The sequence below is a fragment of the Mustela lutreola genome, chromosome 15 (assembly GCF_030435805.1).
Source record: "Mustela lutreola isolate mMusLut2 chromosome 15, mMusLut2.pri, whole genome shotgun sequence".
NCBI classification, from domain to species: Eukaryota; Metazoa; Chordata; class Mammalia; order Carnivora; family Mustelidae; genus Mustela; species Mustela lutreola.
In genome coordinates, this window is record NC_081304.1 from 37016912 (window position 1) to 37041750 (window position 24839).

The 24839-nt window shown below is 50.9% G+C and overlaps 1 protein-coding gene across 5 annotated transcripts in view; it reads right to left on the bottom strand.

Annotated features, from left to right (window-relative positions):
* HNF1B (HNF1 homeobox B) overlaps positions 1-14036 on the bottom strand; it is a 51583-nt gene extending 37547 nt beyond the window's left edge. Inside the window, exons 1-4 of one of the 5 annotated variants that reach the window (XM_059147488.1) lie at positions 13525-14036; positions 8873-9072; positions 3776-4040; positions 1877-2112 (exon numbers count right to left, since the gene is read on the bottom strand). In XM_059147488.1, coding sequence (XP_059003471.1) covers positions 1877-2112; positions 3776-4040; positions 8873-9072; positions 13525-13868 — 1045 coding nt within the window. In that variant the 5' untranslated portion in view covers positions 13869-14036. Of the gene's footprint in view, positions 1-1876; positions 2113-3775; positions 4041-8872; positions 9073-11115; positions 11978-13524 lie in introns of those variants that run through there. The other 4 variants (XM_059147490.1, XM_059147487.1, XM_059147489.1 and 1 more) reach the window with 4 other exon arrangements.
* Positions 14037-24839: the final 10803 nt, after the last annotated feature.

Genomic DNA, 24839 nt, shown 5'->3' on the forward strand with positions numbered 1-24839 from the left:
AGACGACAGCCTTGGGCCCTAGATGGTTCTGTGCATTCCATGCCAGCACGATGCCTTCCCAAGGAGACGAGAAGCTTCTGTGGGCAGGACGCACACGCACCTACGTGGTGCTGAGTGGGAATCGGCAGGCCCGAGTTCTAGGCACGTCTGCCACCCTCGCTCTCTTAACTTGGCCAAGTTACTGCTTTGTTTGGGTCTCTGTTTCCTTCTTTGAAACTCCTCCCAGTTCTAGGATTCCATGATTTTTTTCAAAGACTGAGGTCTGGTCGGCGGACCCCAGAGAACCCACTCCAGGGGAACCATGCGTCTCAGGACCCCGATCAGAGGGCTCTTGGGCTGTATTTGGCATGCACCCTGCTCAGTTTCCAGTACCTGCCTGGCTCCTCTGGCCCCGCTCTGTGTCTCCTGTCAGTATACAGAAGGCCTCCGCCAACGACCCTGTGGTGACCTCACCACAACCCCAGCTTGTCAGAAAGCTGCCCAGCCTTTGTTCGGCTTGCAGGCTCCCTGACTTTGGTGTGGAGATCACAGGTCCCAGCACAATAGCCATTGTCTTCTCAATAATGCCCCTTGCCCCAACCACGCCCCCCACCGCTCCAGCCCCTGCTCCGTGGATCACCGCAGGCGGGCAGCAAGTGCCCCAGTCATGCTCTGTGCTGGCCACATGCCGTTTGGTCTGCCCTCTGAACCCTTGCTTTGGATTTCCGTTACGGGATGGACTTACTCTGCCATCAGGCTAGTGCTCTTCAGAGGTGGGGCAGCAGGGGGGAGAGGGGGCTTCTTGGCCTTTCAAGAATAACCTGAACCTTTTCCCTGCGTGGCCGAACCTTTCCCTTCTGCAGGAGTGGGGTTCCAAGAAGGCCTCAGGCCTGGCCAAGGTACCCAGACACCCTGGAAGCAGTCATGTGGGAGCAGTGTGTGCAAGAAATGCTTGGCAACAGCCCAGCTGGGCCCCCCACCACTGAGGCCAGCCCCAGACCTCAGACCGCTCCTGGCAGCAGAGCAAGCAGCTGGCAGAGTTGCAAATGAGGCCTGGTTCTCCCTTAGCAAACCCTTCCCCAGAGCAGGGGGCAGATCATGCCATCCTCTTTCTACATGGACACCAAGCCAGCCTCAGTAAGCACCCTCACGCTGGGCTGGGCAGCCAGCTTTCCGGGAAGGACTAAGCCCCTGGGGGGCGGGGAGGGGCGGGGCGGGGAGAAGTGCTCTGCCTCAGACCAGGCCTGATGCACCACTCAGCATATAGGGGCGCTTTCCCACAGTGACGATGTAGGCTTTGGGCGCGACAAGCCCAAACCCCGTAGCAGAGACGCCTAACTCAGGCTGGGGGCCCAGCACAAGGCAGCGCACAGTAGGGACTCAACCAGTTTGGGCCATCTCAGCCCTGCAAAGCTGTCAGGTGAGATTCTGCACTAACTCTGGCAGAGCACCGAAGCCAGCAAGAGACTGCCAGCAGAGTGGCCCTTCCCCACAGGCCTCTGGGCTCCCCCTGCTAGGGCTGGATGGAGCTCCGGCATGGGATCTGGACGGGGTAGAGGGGACCCTGTAGTTCAGATGTGGAGTGCCAATAAAGCAGCCTCTCCCATCTCATCGGACTGTTGCCCTGCTTTGCTGAGTCAGCAGCCACCCAGGGAGAAGAAAGGAGACCCAGAGAAAGTTGGGGAAGAGGGACTCCCCAGAGTCTGAGCAAGGACTCAGAGGAAACCTGAGTGCAGCCACACACTGTTCTCCCAAGAACATTCTGGCCACGGGAGCGGGCCAGCTCTTGCACCGTCCTGCCATTTCCTCCTCGGGAAAAACCTTGCGCCAGCCCAGACCGGTGGGGAGAAGCAGGTTGGCTGGGCCTCCGAGGCACTGGGGCCTGGGCCGGGCTTACCTGGCAGCTTGTTTGGAGGAGAGGCACCGGGCTGGTGGTGGGGAGAGCCGTGGGAGAGCAGGGGGTCCAGGCTGTGCGTCTGGCTCGAGCTATAGGCGTCCATGGCCAGCTTCTGCCGGAACGCCTCCTCCTTCCTGCGGTTTGCAAACCAGTTGTAGACACGGACCTCAGTGACCAGGTTGGAGCCCAGGCCGTGGGCTTTGGAGGGGGAGACACCTCGCTGCAAACATTCTGCCCTGAGGATGGACGGGGAGGAGGAAGCAGGGGAAGAGGGTGAGTGAGAGCAGCCAGGGGGAGGCCTGCTGGTCCTTGGCCCCAGACACAACATCTCAGTGCTTCTGCTCAGGAGCGTGAAGAGGCCAAGGACAGAGGTGGGGCCTGGGGAAAAGCCTGTTCTGAGAGAAGTCCAGCCCATGGAGTTATCTGGCTGGAGTAGGGCCGAAAATGAGCCGCACAAGCTCTGTGTCCCCGGAATGAGAGGCTCAGGCCTCTGGTGTGGCTCCCCACACAGAGAGAGCAGCCAACGGGCAGGTAATGCAGGGAGAGGGTCCAGACAGGGCCTCTTGATATCTTATGTTGTGACTCTTCCCAACCTACAAAAGGTGAAATCTTTCGCTAGCTCCATCTGAACCCCTTCGAGGGACTTCTGTTCGTTTAGGGTTCAGATAGCCCCCACAGGGTGTCAGGGATGCCATATTCCTTATGTGCCACAGGAATCCTCTTCAAAGGGCAGGCTGGGAGTGGTGAAAGGAGGAACAGAGAGGTGCATGGTCTCTAGCTTTATCACTGCTGGCCAGGTGGGAGAGGGACTATCAGACACCGCTGGGGGCTGGGGGTGGGCTTCTCATTAGCAGGGGGACAGAGCACAGCATGGGGATTCTGTGACATGTCCTTTCTTGGCTTCAGCTCCCTAGTCATATCCTGTTGTCAGAGCCAGCCCAGCCCAGAGATGGACAGAGAGCCCGCAGGTCTTGGCCAGAGCAAAGACCAGACTCATTATTATTTCATTTCATTTCATTTCATTTATTGAGAGTCAGTACAAGCTCTCGTACAAGAAAGGGGGGAGGGGCAGAGGGACAGGGACAGGGACAACCTCATGCACACTCCATACCCCGTGAAGAGCCTGACATGGGCCTAGATCTCACGACCCTAAGATCATGATGCCTGGAGCTGAAATCAAGAGTCGAAAGGTTAACTGACTGAGCCACCCCGGTGTCCCCCACCTTTTGCAGACCAGACTTTTTAGGAAGTCAAAGTTAATGGAGTCAGGGAAGATGGCAGGAATGAAAGAAAAAAAAAAGATATCCCAAGGATTTCTAATCATTTTCTTTAAAATTATATGTGGTTGTTAAGATACAGAAGAATTCTAAGCAGTGTGGGCAGAGTGCATTGGACAGATCTAACCAATTCTTTTCCACCAAGTTTCCTCCTGGACCAGTAAGTTGGTCAAAGCCAGAGCCAGTCTCTGGCTAAGGGACCATTTTTCCCTGGTCTGCATAGAGGTCAAACACTGGTTCTTGTCCTACTGACATCTTATTTTTGAACCAGCAACCTCCAAATTATCTTCCCTACAATAACAGCTCATCGTTTAAGTACCCCTTTCCTCACAATCAACTCAACAAAGCGATGTACACTTCTTATTTCTCAACTCTAGGCCTTCTCAGGGTCTTTTTAAGGTTAACATGGGTCACGACTCCCCGGGAGGAAGAATGCACTTGAAGTTTCTCAAACTTATTTTTTAATAGTGTGAAACCAGGGTTCCATGGACCACACTTTGGGAAACCCTGCTGTAGCCACACTTAGCTGGATAACCAGTACTTCAATATCCCAGCACTGTAGGGATGGATCTCAGGTCCATGTGCTTGCCCGCCTGCTCGAGTGAGCTTCTGGTGGTGTTACCTGTTGCACTCCTCCACTAAGGCCTCCCTCTCTTCCTTGCTGGGGTTCTTTTGCCGGTCGTAGGCCTGGTACAAGATTTGCTGGGATGCGGGCCCCCATTTGAACCGGTTGCGACGCATCTTCTTGTTGGCGGGCTCAGAGCAGGCATCATCGGACTGCCCAGGCCCCTGGCTCTGTTGACTGAACTCTGGAAAGAGAAACAGCAGCTGATCCTGACTGCTTTTGTCTGTCATATTTCCAGAACTCTGGACTGTCTGGTTGAATTCTGAAAAGAGAAAGGAGTAGATTTGATAGGGTCTGTAGCCTTCACTTGGCAGACAGACAGACAGATAGACAGACAGACAAAAACACCTTTATTCCTCTCCCCTAAGCTTTGCCATCTGCCATTACGACGTGTGGGGCCATGGGGTTCAGAGGGGAAGCCCACAACAGGCCCCTCCACCAAAGCCACTGCTTTCCTTTCTCTGAAGGAGCTCCCATGTGGCCCAGCCCTTGTCTGAGCGGCAGTGTGTTTTCGTCGGCTCACTGGCCCTCAGACATGAAGCAAGCCTCTGAACCCTGAACTCTTGTATTTTGGTGTCCAGGAGGATGAGCTCAACCAAGTCTCAGGTCTAGAGGTAAAGGGCTCAAAGATACAATATGCTCTTCGACCAAATATTCAGAAACCAAAAACAGCTCTCCCCAGCACTCCTCTCTCCTCATGCATCCTAGGCGTCTACCTTATGATGTTATCCCCTCGGAAAAACCCAAAACCTGTTCACTATTACTTAGGAATAAATATAACTGGAATTTTAGAATAGAAAGAGAAGAAGCTCTCAGATTTCGGATAATTTCACACAATGTGTGTGTCCGCGCGCGCGCGCGTGTGTGTGTGTGTGTGTGTGTGTGTGTGTGTCCAGGGGTCCATGTATGAGGGAAACAGCCCAAGAAGGAAAGGTCTTACGGATCTGCCTCACTTTTGACAGACAGCAAATGCAGAAGACTGCAAACACAGGACCTTTCTAGCAATGGCATTTAATGAGTTGAAGAAAGATAAATGTAGACAAAGCGATGCTCCCCGTCAATTCCCAGGATCTGGGTACATAGTGACCCTCAATACATTTTTTTGTTGAATGAAAGAATGAAAGGTGGCAGCTCACCCACTGGGGACACTCTAGCCCATGTGGTTTAAATGAGATTTACTATTCACTTGTGAGAGAAGAGAACTTTTGTTTTCGTCTTAGAACTACACGAACCAGGGTTCAAAGTCATTAGTTCCATTTTACAGATGAACAAACACAGAGGCCAGCCACCCTGCTGAGCAAGGACACATGACAGATTCAATTCCTAACTGCCAGTCCCCAGGTTTTGGACCTTGATGTTTTTCTTTCTTGATTCCTGGAGTCACTTCTGCAGGAGTCAGAGGCAACTTGATCCAAAATTCTCCAAGTTTCAGAGTCAGGCCACTATTTAATGCTCAAATTCCCTCCACGACACCCTGCCACGTGGTCTTCCAGTCTACACCCCTCCAGCGATGGGGAACTTACTACCGGTCTAGGGATCATTTTCCATTTTGGCCCATCCTTGGGAACAGTGGGCCTCTAACCAGCCTGAACTTGGGACTCTGCTACAGGCCGTGCTGGGCTTCGTCTGAATGGTTGCCAACTGGCCAAGTTCTAAGTAGTGTCTGACCTATCCCTGGGGCCTAGGATTTGGGTCCTACCCACTCTGGAGGATTCTCAGGCCACTTTCGGCTCCATGTTCAGTGATTCCCAACAAGTGCTTCAGACACTTCGAGAGAAGCCCTGCCCAAGCTCTGGGCAGGAAGCCACTGCCTCAGTTCTGGCTAATGGAGGCCCTACCCAAGTCACCTAACTCTCCCCACCCCCGCCCTGCCTGTTTCCCTGCCTGTGGGTCAGGATGATGATGGGGACCCACATTTCTAGGGAGGCCTTGTTTTTCCAAGTGCCTCCACACCTCTTACATTACTGGGTCTCCATGGCCACCAGCTCGTACAGCCACCTGAGGGAGAGCAAGTGGGGGAGGAAGAAGTTCCTGTCTCAAGGTCTCCTCTCCTCCTTCTGGCGTCACCAAGAGTAAGAGGCAAGGCCAGTAAGGATAATCCTGAGGACCCAGGAGCCACAGGAGGCTCTTCCTGTGTTTCCCAAATACAGATCATGACAATGAACGTGTATTGAGCCCCCGGTATGGTGGGGTATCCAAAAGGTCCATCTAATTCTCACAACATCTCCATGCAAGAAGTCTGGTCTTTTCTGTTTTATAGCTGAAGAAACTGAGATTCAGACTGCTTATAGGAAACTGAGATTCAGACTGCTTATAGGACTTGCCCAAAGTTGTATGGATGTGAGGCACGGGCCACAGCCCTACAGACACGACGCCTCCTTAATCAGCAACCTTTGCATCGCCTCTTGGTACAAACCAAACCCAAACAATACATCCACAAACCCATCACATCTGACTTGGGTGGAGGTAACAGAACTGACTAGTTTTGTCTGTGGTAGGGGTGAGGCTCCCTCACAGCTGCCCAGAGTTTGGGGTGGCCTCTGTCTGAGGGCTGCCTTCTGGGGAGGCAGCCTCCCTGCACGCATGCCCAAATCGGCCAGGTTGCCTTGACTGCAGGTGCCTGGAAACATCTGGGCTCTGCCCACCTCAGGGCCCTAGCCTCTGGAGTTTTGAAGAACTAGACTTTGATCCATCCTCCAGCCACCACCATCTCTCCTCCGCTTCCTTCTAGATCAATGTGGGGGAAGCAGGGAGACAGAAAATGTTCTGGTTTCAGCAGCCTCTTTATAGGCTCAGGAGCTAGCTTGGACAAGCAGATTCTCTACATGTGCATGGGCCCATGAATATTATCACTGATATCATTATTCAGTTTTCAAAAAAGTACGTCTTTTTAAATGCTCCCCCTTGGTTTGGGGGGTAGGGAGGAAAAATGAGACAAGATGGGATCGGGAGTGAGACAAACCATAAGAGACTCTTAATCTCACAAAACAAACTGAGGGTTGCTGGGGGGTGGGAGGGTGGGGATAGGGTGGTGGGGTTATGGACACTGGGGAAGGTATGTGCTATGGTGAGTGCTGTGTAATGTCTAAGCCTGACGATTCACAGACCTGAACCCTTGGGGCAAATAATACATTAAATGTTAATAAAAACAATTAAAAAAAATAAATGCTAACCCCTTTCTCCTTTCACACGTTCCATCTCACTTGCTAATTTTTATCCCATGCTTGTGTATCTTGTATTCATCCTATAAGAATTGGGTCCAATGCCACCTCCTCTAGGAAGCCCTCTGTGATATCTCCAGGCAATTTAGCAATTCCTCTGCTGCCCCTTGTGTATACCTTTATAACAGCTCTTAGAAAGCGACAGTCATTATTTACTTAAACATGCCATCTCCCCCATCAGGTGGTAAACCTCGGAAAAAAGAGCCTGTGCATCTTACAGCCCAGGACAGTGTTTGGCACCGAATAGATGTTCAAATAATATTTACAGAATGAAGGAATGTTTCTTAAGATTTAGATCTCATGTGGCTTTAAAACAATAATGATTTTAAAAATCCCTTGCAGGGGGAAAAAAAAATCCCTTGCAGGGATAGTCTCATCTCAAGCATCTTGAGAAACTTTCTGGGACATGTGTCTTTTTCATAGTTTCTAACTGGCCTTTCCTGGATCTCTCTGCTTTCTGAGAGATCCACTGAACACAGGGAGGCAGCTCAAACTGGAGATGCCACATGAGGCTTGGACTGGAGTGAGGGCAGGCCCAAGAGTTCTCTGGCCTTCGGAGACTGTGGATCCTGAGAATGTTCTCAGACTCTCCAGGAATCAGAGAGAGTTGCTCCATGTCAGAAACACAGATTCTTAAAGACCTGTGTGGTGAATCAACCCAGAGTTTAAAAGGGGCCCCTTCTCCTATGCAGCAAAGACCTCTGGCTTTGCTGCTTCTCATCTACCCATTTAATGCTTTCAAAAGACAGACACCCTAGGAGATGGAGGTCTAAAACCTTTCCCTCCTCCAGGAAGCCTTTCCGCCCACGGGCACAGAGACAATGAATACTGAAACAATCACTTCAGAGCACTGTATGGCAAAAAACAAGAAAGATTTTTTAGAAAGTGGACATTCAGTGAGAGGGGGAAAAACCCAACCCAGAAAGTGGTGGAAATTAGTATCTTGATGAAGAGAGAGGAGCCCATGGCCCAGAGGACAGTGGATGGGAAGAGTGGAAAACTCATACAAAATTTTCCTGGGAAAAGGGCCAGATCAAAATAATTAAAGATAATGTAAAAGCATATTCTCCTAAAAATAAAAACAGACCATCATTCAAATGCAGTTCAAACTTCCCTATGCTTCAAAACAAAAATCTCTTGGTATTACTGAGTGGAAGAAATCTTGGGACAGAAAGGAAATTTGGGGATAGAAGTGGGAATGACAGTAACTGATTGGTCAGTGTCCCAAATGGAGACACTGCTGCTATGTCCTGATTTAGCCAGAGCGGCTTCCTCATCAGACAGGGTCATCAGCTGAAGTCTCAAAACTGTGTCGATATTGACATATGTCTGGGATCATCCTAAATTGCTTTGGGATGAGAGTGCTCCCGCTCCTGGAAACAGGGTTGAGTTCTGACTGTATCTGTATCTACAGCTATCTTCTGTTTTGTACATGCTCTCCAGAGGGGAGGAAAAGAACAGTATTGGTGATCAACAGGTATGGATGGCTACAGGACATCTTCCTTGGGAACTCTGATCTGTGGCAAGGGGAGCTGTTTGGTTTAGTTTGGGGACAACAGTCCACTGTTACCTACTTGGTTTCAAAGAGAAGGATGCTGGAAGCGGGGACCAGAAAATTCAATGTACATTGCACATACTAATGGACTCATCAAGCCAGCTGGCTGAGTAGTAAGGGACCATGGAAGAAGAAAATGATGGAAATCAATCCGCTGTATGGTAACTACGAAAACCAAATCCACCTGCCAGCTTCCTTATATCTGCCAAATGCTCCGCAGGCCTTCTGGATGTAGAGGAAACTGAGGCATCCCATAGGGGTCAGAGTTAGGGAAAAGGTCACTCCAGGTTGAGGTCCAGGGGGGATTAGAGCACTTACGTCGGAGGATCTCTCGTTGCTTTCGGACGTACCAGGTGTAGAGGGCTGCGCGCTTCTGGGTCTTCATGGGGGTGCCCTTGTTGAGATGCTGAGAGAGGTGGGACTGGTTGAGACCCGTGACATCGACCACTTCCCTCTGGGGGATGTTGTGTTGCTGCATGTAGCCCTTAATCATTTTGGCAGCCCTCCAGGGGTCCTCACTAGACAGATAAGCAGATGGTTAGGATTTTGGTGGAAGATGTCTGGGTAGAAATATTCCCTTTTTAGGGCTTTTACCTACACTCTGTGCAAAACCCTGATCTTCACCCTCTTCTCCATCTGCCCAAGTGACATCCAGGGGAGAGAGGTGAGGCCAAGACAGAACCTAAAGGAAAGGGAGACGAGAGCTCCTATACAGTATACTCAGTCCCTGTCATCGGAGATCAGGAGGATAAAGGTGACATCTTCAGGGATGGGAAGGCACTACCAGCACTCCCTTTCTTTAGCAGAAAGAAAAGTTCCTATTTTATTTTGCTTTCCTTCATTTTCCTGGAAAGTGAGGGACGGGAAGGCAAAAGGCCTTCCGGAAAGTGGAGATGCCATTAACTTGGGGCTGGGTTGGCTGATCCTCCTGCAATGACAGGGGGCAGCACCGGTCTGGAATTCCAGACCTTTGCCACATTATTTCCTTTCTGAGTAGGTGTCTCAGTTTTTTGTCCTGTAAAATTGGAGTGAAACATTTGTGTCCACCTCCTGAGAAGCAAGGAGGACTTCTCAGTCAACTGTTAAAGTTTTCAGAGTTTCAGAAAAGTTTTTAAGAAATACAATGATGTTCCTCCCAGAATGAAGAATCCCTCCAGGGAGGTAAGGGCAAGTTTAAAAACCAACCAACCCACCAACCAAACAAACAAAGAAAAAACAACCCTCCACAGCCCCACCTCCCAGATGAAACCTAATAGGGATGGATAATTTCAAATCAATTTTTGAATAAGATATTAACCATCCCAAATGCCATGGTTTCTCCTATTCTTACCCTGACCCTATCAGGGAAGAAATATATCTGGAAGGCAATGTTTCTCATCAATTTCAATCATGGGATAAGAACTTGATTATACTTTTCATTTCTCAGAAACACAGGTACGCAAAAAGCTTTTCTACAGCAATGTACTAGGGTTTTTGAAATTTATTTATTTAAAGTGCTTTCAACTTTGCCAATATATTTTCTTGCTTATTAAATAGGTGACTTCAAAGTGAGAGGTGTCACTTAAAACAAGAAATTTTTAAAAATGAGGCACAATATAGAACAAAAGTATTCACAACACATATCCACATATACTATTTGATAATTATATATTTAACTTAAAAAAAAAAACGAGTACCCCTTTACTAAATGCTGAGGTGTATAATAGTCTGATAGAACATGGAAAAAAATGAAGAAAAAACCTGAGTTTGAAATGAAACAATAAAGAACGTGTAAAGCAGAGGATAAAACAGAGATACTGTTGCAGATGAAATGGTCATTTCTAAATGGTGCCTATCACATGGCAAAATTTATTTTTGTTTAACGAATTTAAAAGTGTGTAAGTAAACATATTTTGTAAGCGTCTGAATAACTGGTTATTTTAACAAGTCTCTGATATTAAATTCATGAGATCACAGGCTTTAGCAGAGATGTTTTGAAAGACACACTTTTAAGATTAATTACATATATGTCAATACATTTCTCAAGTATTTATAAAGGTACATCCAAGTGATGAAGCATAATGACAAAACAAGGGCAAAAAAATGCAAAAACGCAATCCATTTCACACACGGAAAATATCCACACGACGCAAATACCCGTGTAAACATCAGCGATCATTTTAACGCTTGTTTCTGGGGAATATTTCCATAGATATTTTTAGGGTAGAAAAACACTTTCAACAGATACAATTGCTTTGGAACTTAGAAAACGCCTTTGGATTTTCAAAGTTAATTGCTTTAACAGATTCTTTGACTCTCTTCGTTTTGTTTAAATTTCTTTACCTATGTTCATTTCGTGCGCCTAGGAAACCTAGGAAAATAGTGTACTGTTCTAAGATGGAAAGGTTCTGTGGAAAGAATAATTAGTTTAACAACTGGGAAGGTTAAGAAAAAAACAAAACAAAACAAAACAGGGAAACCCTACAAACTTGAGCAAACCCTTCAGCCCAGTATTTCATGACAAGAGCCTCGGGGAAGATGGCGTAGTTATACCTTTACAGCTCTCTGACCCCAGAATTCACCTGTATTCACCGGGAGGACCCCAGAGAGCTAGTTACGTCTGTCCACCTGAAAATACAGCTTAGATCGAGAGGTTCCAAACCCCGACAAATACACGGATCCCGAGAAACACGAGCGGCCACTGTGCTCGGAGCGCAGGTGTCAAACGTGCGACCCCGGTGCCGGGAGTGGGTCCAGCACGCTCCTTTTCAAACAGGGACTCTGCTGCCCAGGAGCAGGAAAGCCCTGGACCCCCGTACAGTTCGCCCCAAGCTCCTTCAGAAGCCTCAACTCTGGCTTCCTTCCTTTCCAAACGCCCGGGTTTCCGAGGCGGCTCCAGCGCGGCGCGCGGGGCCAAGCAGTGCGCCGTCCTGGACCTTTCCTTCTTGCCTTTCCCTTCCAGGAGTCCTGAGTCCAGCCAAGACACTTCTGTTCTGTTCTCTCCACTTTACCGGAACAGGGTGGGCAAAAAAGGGAGTGCTCGGGAGCCGACCGTGCAGTGACCTGGGAACCGCTAGCAATTTCTTGAAAAATTACTTTAATAAAGTCTGAGCACTCCCGAAGGTGGGGGAGGGAAGGCGGCACCCGCCTGGGAAAGGAGGAAAAACCGTGGGTCTGTCCTGCGTCTCTACGTCTCCAGCCGGGTGAGGGTCTCTGCCCCTCGCCTTCCTCCCCATCCCGCCGGAGCCAGGCTGCGCGGAGGGCACAGGGCCGAGGCCCGGTCTGCAGGTGCGCACCGCCCCGGGGCGGCCTGGACAGCCCAGGTTAGGCGCCGTGGGGCCTGGCAGGGAGCGCCCCGCAGCGCTGAGCGCGTGCACGGGCAGGAGCCCCGCGTCTGCGTTCGGACTTCCTTCCCTCTCTAAGCCGCGTTTACAACTTCACCAATGAATAACCCGCCTCTCTTCTCAACCTAATCACGACTCTTTGTGTATCTTTCTGTTGATGATTTATAGAAATAAATTAATAACACCCTAACTCCACGTGCTGCCGTTTATGTTACATCTCTGCTGCGTCCAGCCCAGCTAGGGGCTGGGTGCGGAGGGGGCCCTGGGTCGCCTCGGGCTTCGCAGAACCTCCCAGAACCCCGCTGGAAGACGCACGCTTGCGGCCAGGTGGATGGGACTAGGTCCCGCGGGTTCCCGGTGGCCGGCGGCCGGGAGTTCGGTTAGACTGCCCGGCTCTGCTCGCCCTCCAGGCCGCCCTGGAGCCCCAGCGGCTCCTCTTCCGACCCCTCACCTTCCTGCGCCCGAACTCAGGCGGTAACGAAACCGCCGCCGCTCGGGGGAACCGCGAGGGAAGAATCTCAAACCTACGAACAGCAAAAATACTTCGGAGGGGAAAAATCTAGAAATCCCCAATTATCTTTGCTAGAGAGTAAGCCGCTGGGTCCCCAGATGGCAAATTCAAATACAAGGTCACATTCCACCCCCAAACTGCTGCTGCGGGCGGGACGCCGAGGCTGCCTTACTCGGGGCGCGGCTTTGGTTCCGGCCCCTGTCCTGAAATCTTGGCGCTGAAGGGTCCGAGGCCACACAAGGGGCTCGGTCCTAAAGTCGAAGGGCCGGGAGCGACGTGCGGTCTAAGGGAACCGCTCGGCTCCTTGGATAATTAGTAACTAGCTGTCAAAGCCCTAGGCCGGTCGGGGAGGCCCAGCAAAAGATCCCAGGCCCGCCAGGCGGCCCGAATTCCGCGAGGACGCCGGGATGTCGGCGGCCTGATCTGGAAACGCCTCTCTTTCTCAAAAGGCCACCAAATCCGCTGCGAAGGCGGTCTTAGCCGCACTTGCCCTGGCTTCCTTAGATACGTGATCCTTTTGCCCCGTGCGGGTCCGCCCCGGCCCTACAACAGGCAAACGTTTCCTTCTGCAAATCTAACCTGGCCCTGGGGATTCCGGATAACCCTAGGGCCTTGCAGGGGCGCTGCAGATGGGAGTGCCCGCCAGAGAGCTCGCCCCCCCCCGGATCCCGGCCCCGGGCGCCGCCAGTCCCTCTGCAAAGAACAGCAGGACGCGGTACCGGACGCCGGCCCGCGTTTCGCGGGACGGGAGAGGCGGCACGCGGGAGAAAAGCACGGCCTGGGACCTGTGCGGGCGGGAGCCTCTGCTCGCGGGAAGTGGCCACTGATTCACTGCACCCACTCGCACCTCCAGTCGCGCGAGCACACCTCCCGCCCAGAGCTCCGCCGCTCCGGCTCTCCCAGGCCCGGAGGGCCCCTCGGGTTCCGGGCGCTGGCCTGGGAAAGGGGAGATGGAGCCTCGGGATTCAGGACCCTCCGAATGCGGCACTGGGAGGGGTCCAGGTGTTGGGAGAGAAGCGGAGCACCCCCCGGGGGACTTCTCTGGTGGAAAACAGGGTCCCGGGCAGCGTCACTCAAGCACAAGGCCCGGGCTTCAGGGGTTGGGGCGCGTACTCCCCACCTCGGTCCGCGCCTACCTGAGCATCCGGTCCACCTCCGCCCGCTGCTCGGCAGCCTCCTCGGTGTTGAGCGCTTGCAGCTCCTTGAGGATGGGAGGGGTGTCATAGTCGTCCCCGTCTTCGGAACCCTCGTCCCCAGACAAGCGGCCCTTGGCGTGGCCGTTCGTGAGCGTATGAAAGACTGGCTTGGTGTCGGGGTCGGCCCCGTTCCCGGGGGACAGGGGCAGCGTCTCCAGCTTCACCCCGAAACTCGGGGATGGCAGCAACTCCTCTAAGGCCTGGACCAGCACCTCCTTGGTGACCCCGGAGCTCAGCAGGGCGCTCAGGAGTTCTTGCTGGAGCGACGTAAGCTTGGACACCATTTTCCAAGGACAGAAAAAGAAGGGGGTGAGGGGGTGGGTGGGTGCAAGAGAGGAGGGTGGAGGGGAGTTTCACAAGCGAACCCCAAGTCCAGGAGCCCCCCCACCCTTCAGCCTCCAGACACCTGTTAACTCCCCGGGGTCCCGGAGTCTCCTCCGAGAGGAGCCAGAAAACTTCTAACTTGCCATGATCGCCACCATTAGGCCATATAAGATATGCAAATTAGCGGGGAGGGCCCGGCTTTCGGCAAGATGCAAATAGTCGTGGGGAGGGGGGAAAGAGAGAGAGGGAGAGCATGTGGGGGCAGACGTGGAGAGCTGGAGACCCGGGCCGGGAGCAGGGCTTGCCAGGGTCCATTGTACTCACGCTGGGGGGCTGAAGACCTTCTTGTACTGGTTCTGTTTATCAGCCAAACTTTAGCTGACCTTTGGACTTGGTAAGCAAGCAGCTTGCAGCCTCGGTATGGGAGACTCCGGGGCTTTTCCAGACGCTGCGGGTCCAGGTTTAGTCTGGAGAGAAGAAACTGCACTTCAGGGGTGCAGGTGAGAGCTGGAGGAAGTTGGGGTGCCCTTGGAAGAAGGAGACGGAGGAGGGTGCGAAGAGTAGAGAGGCCTTCCGACGCATCCCAAACGACGCAGGTGGTGGGCAGGGACAGCCAGCGGGGCGAGGAGAAACTGCCCCCTAGGGAATGGACGCGGAGACTCGGAGGAAACGGGGGTGGCAGGCGGGGTGAGTGCGGATCGCGGCGACCCCATTTAGTATACCCGTACTATTTTGCAGACCCTAGGCCTTCCCCAGAGGAGTTTGGAGGTTTGGATTCGCAGAACTGCCGGCCCCGAGAGCGTAGGCGACAGGGAAGGAGGCCCGGAGAACCCTTGGGAGGAGGCCCCCACTAATTTATGGCCCGGGGAGCAGCCAAAGTTGAGGTCCTACAGCCGCCAGGCTGCTCCAGCACTTAGGTCGTCCAAGCCGCGGGGGAGCTGGCCGCCTAGGCCAAGCTCTCCTGTTTAAACCAGAATATCAAAGCGCCTCTGCTTTTCCGGCGAAACTAGGATTGCAGGGCCTCCTTTCGAACAGTGAAAGCAAACCTTGGCCTGCGGCTGCCTGGAGGGACAGTGGGAGCCGCGTGTCCCCCGGCCCACTGCCTTCTGGTTTATTCGCAGCTCCAGGACCCAGCGGTTCCCCAGGCCAAGGACGGAGCTCCTCGGAGGTGAAGTCAACCAAGGCAGTGGCGGGAGGGAGCCGGCGCCCACGAAGCCGCTGAGGGAGTGAAGATTTTTACCGCCCTCGGCCTGGGTCTGGAAGGAAGCCCGAACCTTTCAGTTCTATGGGAGTTTCACCTGCTTCTCCCTGTCGGTGTGGGAAGGAAGGAGGCCTGCGGCGCCCCTGGACCTACATACAGGCTGGCCCTGACCTGCAGTAGAACAGGGCAAGGAGCTTTTTAGGATCCACAGTACACCCATAGCTCAGGAAGGCAGAGGAACCCCGACCCTCTTTAAGCCTCAGTTTTCTCATCCGTGAAATACTGATGGCCAATAGTGCCGGGGGAGGGGCGTTGTATACATCGAATGAGACCACCTGTGAAACCCTTGGCTTAATAATTGGTGTTCACACTTTTCAGTCTGGTAAAGGGAGGAAGCCAGTTCCCAGTAGAAAAAGCTAACCCCTGGGGCCTTAGCTTCTCAGAATCAGGCAGATCCAGAGCTGGGCCGGGAGCGGAGATTAGGGACAAGCATTCAGAATCAGCAGGGAATTTGCAAAGGAGCTTCTAATCAAATTCTCCTACCATTCCCACCTTTAAAAGACAATTAGGAGGAAGTTCAGTGAGGGGGAAGGAAAGGTTGGTGGCTCTCATCTGCTTGGTTCTGGATGAATCTAGGTGTGTGGGAGCTGAAGTCCCAGGTGGTACTGACTGCGGAGAGTCTGCCTCTCTTAAAGGGTCTGCTCCCTCCTGGGACGTGTGCTGGGAGCCAGAAAGAAGGGGACCACTGTGCTCCTGTAGCCTTGAAGAAGGCTGACACTATCTCACATTCTTTCCTTGAGAAAGGAGAAATAAGTTGATGGAAACAAGGGCCCTTCATTCCACCCTGTTGTCTTTTAGTTTGTTGTGACATACGGCAGGTCCTTGCCCCTCACAATTCGGCCCAATGGGAGAACATTCTCTGCCTACTGAGCTCCCCTCAGCCAGGATAATGAAGTGTTGAGAGTAAATGTCCCTGGAGAACAATCTCTTTTTCTCTGTCTCTCACTTGCTATCATGATAGAAGCAGTCAAGTGTAATGAAGATCAGTTTCTGTGTTCAGCTGGGAAAACCCATTAAAACACCAGCAGTCACTTCCCTTTCAACAGCAAAGCTTTGATTCGTAGTTCCAAACTACTGAGCACCAACTCTGACTCAAGCTTCCTTGTCTCTCAAAATTCAGGTGTTTGCAAACCCATTCTTTCTCCCTCTAGCCCAAGCCAGTGAACGTACAGGAAGTTTCACCTTGATAGGGAAATTTCCTACCAGTGTCTGGGTATATCTATAGTTAGTCTGGCCGTCTGTATCCAGCAACTTCCTGTAATCCTCTGGCTCAGACCTACCTTGAATATGCTACCTGGTATAATAGGGGGGCTTACTAAGTAGGGGCAATTCTAGATCTGCCCCGATGCAATACCTACCTCTTCATATGGACATTTAAGAAGAAAAATGTAGGGGCACCTGGGTGGCTCAGTGGGCTAAGCCTCTGCCTTGGGCTCAGGTCATGATCTCAGAGTCCTGAGATGGAGCCTCTCCACCCCCACCCCGAATCAGGCTCTCTGCTCTGCAGGGAGCCTGCTTCCCCCTCTGCCTGCCTCTCTGCCTACTTGTGATCTCTGTCAAATAAATAAATAAAATCTTTTAAAAAAAGAAGTGTAAGTATCTCAGCAGACAGTCCTTCAGGATTTTAGGATGTAGGTCATAAATGCTAATTGAGTTACCTCCTAAAATCCTTTGGTTAAATATCCCCCAAATAGAGGAAACAAGACTATCGTTGAAATACTCTGTGTTTATGCTCCACCCAGGCAAAATGGTGATGAACTGATACAGTAGCCTCATTTTAAAGGTGGGAAAATAAAACATAAGACACTTAGAGGTATCTGGCAGCTCCTGCAGTAGGCGAAGGGCCGGGACTGGGGCTCAGAACTTGTGAGCAGGGCATTAAGATGGAAGAGGAAAGTCTCCAGCTTTTACTGCATTGGCAGATGGGAAGTTGCAATCGGGGTTCTACGAGGCAGAAATGGAGGATCCACAGCAGAGAAATACAGAGTAGATGCAGAAATCAAACGCACCTAAATGTAGGTCTCAGATCTGCTTAACCAGCGCTGGGACTTGGGCAGGTTACATAATCACCCTGACCCTCAGTTTCCTTCTGTGGAAAATGATAACAACACACCCTGCTGGGTTTTGTGTGAGGATTAAATGAGTTAGTAACTGTGTGTTCCCTGAGGGTGACCTGATGTGCTCTCCCATGTTCAGGAAGAAGCAGCAGCACATATGAAAACAGGCAAAGAAGTCAAGCAGCTGATTCCTTTGAGGTCTTTCATGATAAGCTTTTTTTAAGAGTTACTGAATTTGAAGAGATTGTATTAGGTTCTTCTACTGAAACAATGCATCTGCAGGTCAAATCTCAAGATTTGCTGTGGTAAATGCGGGCCTTATTGTAAGATCATTTTAAAAATCCAGTTGGCTCAAGACTCTCTGAAGGCCTGAGCACCATCTTGGAATTTCCACAGAATAGTAAATGTGGTTCCAGGAGACTCACCTCTCCTGTAACTTCATAGTGTAAGTGATGTTCCTTTCCCACTCTTGGGCGCACCGTCTTCCCCCCACTTCCGAATGTCTGCTTAGCTTGCCGCGGGGAGGGCCTGGTCCTCTCCACCAGCTGCTGCTCCATTCTCCAAGGCGCTCCCGTTGATCTGGCAGCATCTAGAAGGCCTCGTAGAATCATCTCTAGAGTAAATGAAATCATCTCTAGAGTAAAACATAAGTGCTGTTCTATCCTGGTCTGAAGGGGCGTGGGGGCTTTGCTGTTACCACAGCCCAGAGAACATTCTAGATTGCAGGGTTAGAGTCTCAGGTCCTAGTTCTGGATACAGTACTCCTTTCTGGAGGACTCCTCACCTTCCCAAGGGCTTTTGGAGAGCACTCCTCTCAGGGCTTCTGATTCTGCTTTTGAGAAATGGCCAGTTAGCACCCTTACCCCATAAGATGTGAAGGGATAGCAGAAACACGACTGGCAAACTTGAAATTTCTGAAGATGAATGATGACATCTATGGGGTCTTATATTTTTCTATTTGTATGTTTCAAACTTCCCATATTTTTTTCCTAAGTCTCAAAAAGTTCATTGACAGTCTGAGCTTGGAAACATAGCGTTCTCATGATGCCCGGTCATGATGGAATGAAGAAGAAGATTGCTAGCAGACTCCTCTGTGTGGGCTTCATGGCACCCAACCAGGAGGAAACAGCATATTTCCCACAGGACCCCAATAAATTTTATGCTAAAAGATGGACATCAAGATGCTACTTAGTTAATTCAAAGAAAATAAAGACCTCCCCAAAATGAGAAAATTTCTCTTCAATACTCTTTAATGAATTCTCTTACTCATAAAAGCACTTATTGAGAAAAAAAAAAAAAAGCAAGTTAGTCCACACGACCGTTTGATTTCCCTAACTCTTCTATGATTTGACATCTAAATGGTTTCATAATCCCAGGGTGTCCACTTCCAGGCCTTTGGGCAGGTGGCTTATGACCTCTGGCAGGATCTCTATGGGACTCCAGAGCAGTCCTTGAAAACCTGCACCACAGACTGGAGGCTCCATGAGAGCAGGGACTGTCTCACTTCTCCCTTTCCAGTGCCCAGAGAGGGGCCTGGCAATCTCGCATGCTTAGTAAAATACGTGTTGAGTGAATGAACAGGTGATCATCTCTGGGTGACGCCATTAAGGAGGATCTTTGTTCCTTTATGTGCGCAGCTTGATTTTCCAAACTATCAGCCATGAACTTGTAGTTTAAAACGAAACATCATTCCTGGATGCGAAAGGGTATACACCGTGTGAGTCCATCTCGTGAAGTTAAAAAGCAAGAAGTAGGGGCACCTGGGTGGCTCAGTGGGTTAAGCTGCTGCCTTCGGCTCAGGTCATGATCTCGGGGTCCCGGGATCGAGTCCCGCATCGGGCTCTCTGCTCAGCGGGGAGCCTGCTTTCTCCTCTCTCTCTCTGCCTGCCTCCCTGCCTACTTGTGATCTCTCTCTGTCAAATAAATAAATAAAATCTTTAAAAAAAAAAAAAAAGCAAGAAGTAATTCTGGTGATAGAGGCTAATATGGAGGTTGCTCCAGAGAAAGGGGGACGGTGTGTTCACAGGGATGGGCTACAAGGGGGCTTTCCAGGGTGCCAGGAAAAGTGCTCTGTCTTCACATGGGAATGGTGGCTATGTCACCAGGCTACACACCTCAGACTTCTGCATGTTGTAAATTGTAACTTAGTGAAAAGTCAATTAAATAATTACAAAGTGTAAGATGTGAACAGTGGCCATCTCCCAGTTGGAACTGGATGTCTCCCAGATGCTGTGTGGCCCTGGAGACTCTCTTCCTTCACTGTGTATCGTTTCTCACTATTAAAACCTGTATGTTGGCATATTCCAGGGGCCTGGCCCCTTTTCTCTAGAGGGCCAGACAGGAAGCATGTCAGGCTTCGAGGCCATGTGGTCTCTGTCACAACTACTCCCATCTGTTACTAGCTGAGACATCAATGACTAGGTGTGGCTGTGTTCTGATGAAACTATTTAAAAAAAACAACTGGCCACTGCATTTGGTCCATGGGCCACGGTTTGTCAATCCTTGGATAAAACACTTCTGCGGCTAGAAATCCAAAGATCTGAAGGGAACTTGCGGTCATCCAGAATCACAGCCTTTGTCTGTGGGTTGGCAAAGCAGATTCAGGAAGGAGAAATGACTTTCCCAAGAGATACACAGCGCGTTGCACTGGAGAAATCCTAGCGTTGGAGCCGCAGACCAAGGTGGGTGTAGCTTTGGGGTAAGTCACTTAATTTCTTTGAGTCTTCATATTATCACCATATATGGATGGTAATAATAATGGAATCAATACCTTACAGGGTTAATGGAAGATTTAAATTAGATAACACAGAACACACCTTGTGTGGGGGCTGGCACAAGCAGGGCTTACCTTCAGTCAAGGGCTTCCTCAGAGGGCATGGCTCATGGCCTCCCTCCAGACCTGCCTCCCTGCCTCTCCTCCAGATGCACAGCTTCCAGTGTGAGTTCACGGACAAATCCTACCAAGCACCTGCCTGCCACCTGTGAAGTCCTCTGAGGAGAGCTGTGAGCTAATAACAAATGATTACGGGGAGATCTGAAATCCCATCAACCCCAGCCCTCGGCGTTCTTTCTAGAAATCTCTTCCAGCTCGTGCTTTTATTTCCCAAACAGGCCGCTATCAGATGATCTTTGCCAGGGTAACTCCTAAGGGTTGAGGAGATTTCTCTCATTTCGATTCAACAACTCACATCCTTCTACAGGGTCATTTTTAGAAATAGGGTGTTCCCAGTAGCCCGTAAAAGATTAAATTAAAAATTAGCAATCTAGTATGATATTAAACTAATAAATACTACACCTAAGCATGGAGAGCCTTTACTACAAAGCGATAATCTATTCCTCCTCCTCCTCCTCCCACAGCCATGAAAAGGGATTGGCAGTGGGCCCGGCACCCGGCAGGTACTCCATAAACATTTGTAGAAGAAACGGTGTGGGCTAGGGTATGGTATTGGAAGGGGGGGGGAAGAGCAATAATATTTACGAAAATTTCTTGGAATTTGTTTTCAGATTAATATTCAAATAAGTGTTAGTGAGGTGCCCTTGCTCTGTTCTCACCTTTACTTCTCAGAAACTATGAGGTAGGCAATATCATCCCCGCTTTAATGACGAGTGAATGTAAACTCTGAGAGGGAGAGTTTTTGGTGGCCCAGGGGCCCACAAATGATTAAGGGGCAGATGGGACTTGAAGGGTGGACCTCCTAATTCCACGTTAGGTGCCTCCTTCCTGGCTCTTTCTGGCAGCAAGTCCCCTACCCACCCAGACAGAGGAAGGAGCGCACAGAAGCACCTGGGATGGTCTAGTGCACAGAGAGAAATCTTGTGATTGCACGTGCAAGAGAGAGAGACAGCAGTCTTTCCTGTCCAAGGAGATCTCTGGCATGTGAAGAACTGCGACATTTGAACAGGGTTTTATGGTGTGCAAAGAGCTCTCTCCTTTCATTTGATCCTTGAGATCAAACGATGCTCAAGACAGTCCCATAAAGAAGGCAAGACAGCCAGTACTCTCCGAGATTCACAGATGAGGAAGCTGCGGCTCAGAGAGGAAAAATGACCCTGGGAGGTGCCAGAAGCACCATCTCGTGGCCCAGGTCTTCTGCATCTAGGTGCTATGGGGCTGTGTTTGTATAATGACACGATGAGCACAGAGGGTGTGAGCCAGAAGAGAAAGGCAGGATCCTCCTATTTCCATTCCCAATGTCATGCTTGAGCGATGGAAAAGCTGAAAGGGGGCTGGGAAAGGCCTGGGTGCCAGGAAAGGCCAGGCTCTGAGTCAGGAATGGCTACCCGCTTGGTGCTACCCTGTGCCTCCCCACCACCTTTATCTCCCCTCCTCCCATGGGAGGCCCTGTGCTTGCTCTGTGGAGGGAGTGCTGTCTAGAGAGGCACCTGGGGCACGAGGGTGACCACTGGGCCGCACACTAAGGATGGTACTCTTTAATGCTCTGGTGACTAGGCACAGTCCCTGCTCCCAGGCCTGGGGGTAAAGAGCACTGCAGGGTTGCTGAGTCAATGTAGCAAACATTTACTGAGGCCCCCGCTATGTGCCAGGCTCTGCGGTAGGTGTCTGGCCACCGAGAGGAGCGAGAGTCAGTGGGAGTTATTTACATAGTGGGAAAGAGAGAGACGTGGAAACGCCTCTATTTCCAGTTAGGATGGAGGGGGCTTTATAATAGGCCCGGCTGATGGCTTTACATAAAAGCAGTGTATGCTCTTTACTCCTCATCACAGCCGCAGGAATCGGTATTATCAATTCCTACTTTTAGTTTTCTCCCTGATGCTCGTAGAGCTTGAGTTGCAGAGGACCTGCTGTTGCTCATGGCAAGTTGAAGGTCAAAAGCAGCACGGCTGGCCTTCTAAGTTCGGTTCCAGCTACCAGCTGAGGGGCGGATGCCCCAGGGGGATCAGCCAGGGGCCTGGAGTCGGGTTGAGCTGGGTTGGAAATCTGTCTCTGCCACTTCCTAGGTGTGACCTTGGGCAAGTTGCCACTCTGACCTCCGTTTCTTCATCTAGAAAAAGAAAACAGTGTAGAATTTGTCAGGAAAGGAAGAAGACAAAAACCGTCTGGCACAATTAATCAGTAGAAGAAAACATTGATAATTTGGGGGAATTTTCGGGGAGCCAGCAAAGTTCAGTGGGGGCTTAGAGCCCTACGAGGGTAAGTTGGATTTCAACAACAAGGAGTCACAGAGCATTTCAGGCAGAAATAAGTGCAGAGAAAAGGCTTAAAGCCCAAACCAGATTCTGCAACCTCCCTGAAAACTTGCTTTAGAATTCAGGAGCTGCAGGAGCTTTCCTGATGAGTTCTGTCCCTTCTAACAATTTCCTGCCCCACCCCCCACCCCCAACCTTCTGGGATCAGCTGAGGGCTCATTCCCTTAGGAAACCCCAGCTAACTCCGGAATGAGTTCAGTGGTTCTGAACCGGAGGTTGGTTTGGGCCTCTTGGGGAGATCTGACCTTGTCTGGCTGGTCTGGCTTCATGGATATGCTTGGGGTTTAACGCTCTGTAATCTTAATAATCTTACCTTTGAGTTTCTGTTTTGTAAGGCTGCTGCTGGGACAACGGAGCTTGCCTCAGGGGCTTGGAGCCTCAGCTCACTACATTCATGTCCTGTCGCCTCCCTAATTTTCTGGGATGGAATTTTAGCTTCAGCTTCTGCACAACCCAGTGTCCTTGGCCCCGCCAGGCCTCTCTGTCCCTACTCCCACCTGAGAGCCATCTCTGCCTTCTGTGCCTTTCAGAGACCTGACTGTGGGCACGGTGGGGGAGGGGGGGCGGTCCCCAGAGGGAGGGCTGCATTTTCATTTATCTTGATGTGGCCAGGTCCTGAGGCAGTGTCGGCCCATAGCAGGTTCTCGGTACCTGTTGACTGGACTGACCAGCAGGGCCTGTGAACCTACCTTCTCTCACGTAAACCTGTCATGTTGTGTCTGCTGGAAGCATGAAACCACCTTGAGCTCCTCTGAGGTACTGCAGGATTCCGTTTGGGCTCCTCTGAGTGGATGGCGAATAACTGAAGCCGTGGAACGGGAACTCTCTCCATCTTACAGCCCGTGGCTGGCACCCTCCCAGGCTCTGGCTTACCAACCATCTTCGCTCTGTGCCCATTCCGCCTTTCTGCCCACCCGAGGCCCAGCCTATGCTCACTTATTCATTCAACAAACATGTCATGCACTTTCAGTGGCGGGGGGAGGGGAACCTTGGGAGTTTAAAGATGTTAAAGAGACAGCTCCTGCCCTTAAGGAACTGGGTCTGGCCAGGGGGTCAGAGAGTGTTCACAGTGGCTGTGAAATTAGCCTTCATTAGATCAATGACAAAAAAAGAGAAGAGAGCCAATCCATGACGCCATTTGTTTGCTCACCCAGCACCTGTGTGGGGCACGGTTCTCAGGGGTGCAGCAGTGAGGAAAGCTGGGGAAGGCCCAGCCTCACAAAGCTCTGCGTCCACCCACCAAAAGACCAGGGAGTGAGCAGACACACAGATGTGTTGCAGGTCTGAGGACTGTCCCCTGTGCAGAGAGGTCAAAGGACAGCAAAGTGAAAGGGCCCGTGGGAGACACTTGGTAATGAAGGGTCTTCCCAAGGAAGACTTTTCAGGTAAGGGACCTAGTGCTGAAAATGGAGCCGGGCAGCAGCCCCGAGTGTCCAGAAGCCCCCTCTGAGCACAGTCAGAGGCGCTGATGGGCAACAGGAATGAGCTGAAGGAAGTGCTAGTTTTTAAGGGGCTTTTTCTTAAAGCGGGCATCGTAAATGGGTGTCCCCATTATTCCTCTCAGTTTAGCTGGAAAGGTTTGAGCACCTCAATCCTACAATCTGTACTGAGTGACTAATACACTTACTACAGGTGCCTCTGTATGAACACTTGATGCGAACAGGAAAGTTAAAAAGGCCATGGAATTAATGCAAACATGAAAGTAAGACCTCGTGTTTTCATCCCGTCGTGGCAACGGACCACCTCGGGTGCTCCGCTCTGGGACCCCTGTTCTAATGCATGCGAGTGCTATGTTTTGTAGCTGAAAACCTGGCTAGAGGCCACCAGATGTCTGCCTCTCAGGAATTTTTCAAGATCTGGAAAAAAGAGGAAATTGACTGGCGGCATAGAATGAGAGAAAAGTTCAAAGGAAGAAAAAGAGGATAATGAAAAAAGAGAGAAGATTAATACAATTTTAAAGGCAAAGGAGGAAAGATAAGAAGGAAGGAAGGAAGGAGTGGGGAAGTGGACAGGTAAAGGGTAAAGGGAAAATGTCCCCAAGATGCCACTGGATAGAGACGGCGTGGACACTCTCGGGTTGGCCTTTGCCCAGACCTCTCAGCGTTGTAAGAACGTCTCGTCACAGTCCGTAGGCTGGACCTTGGCCTCTTTCCACACATTTGGAATCACCGGCTAATGAAGTGGATATTGTTTTCTGGTCCTTCTCTCTTAACCCTATGGCTAGTTCCCTTCCGTGGCCTTCACTTAGCAGCGGTGTCAGGAGTGATGGAGAGGCTGACCTTTTCCCATCATTGTCCCACACACTTCATTAACTCCTGCTTGCAGCTGGAGATGCCCATCATTGGTTAGGCAAGCTGATGGGTTCTTCAGAGAGCAGAGGAATGCACAGTTTCCCAGAAAGCTCC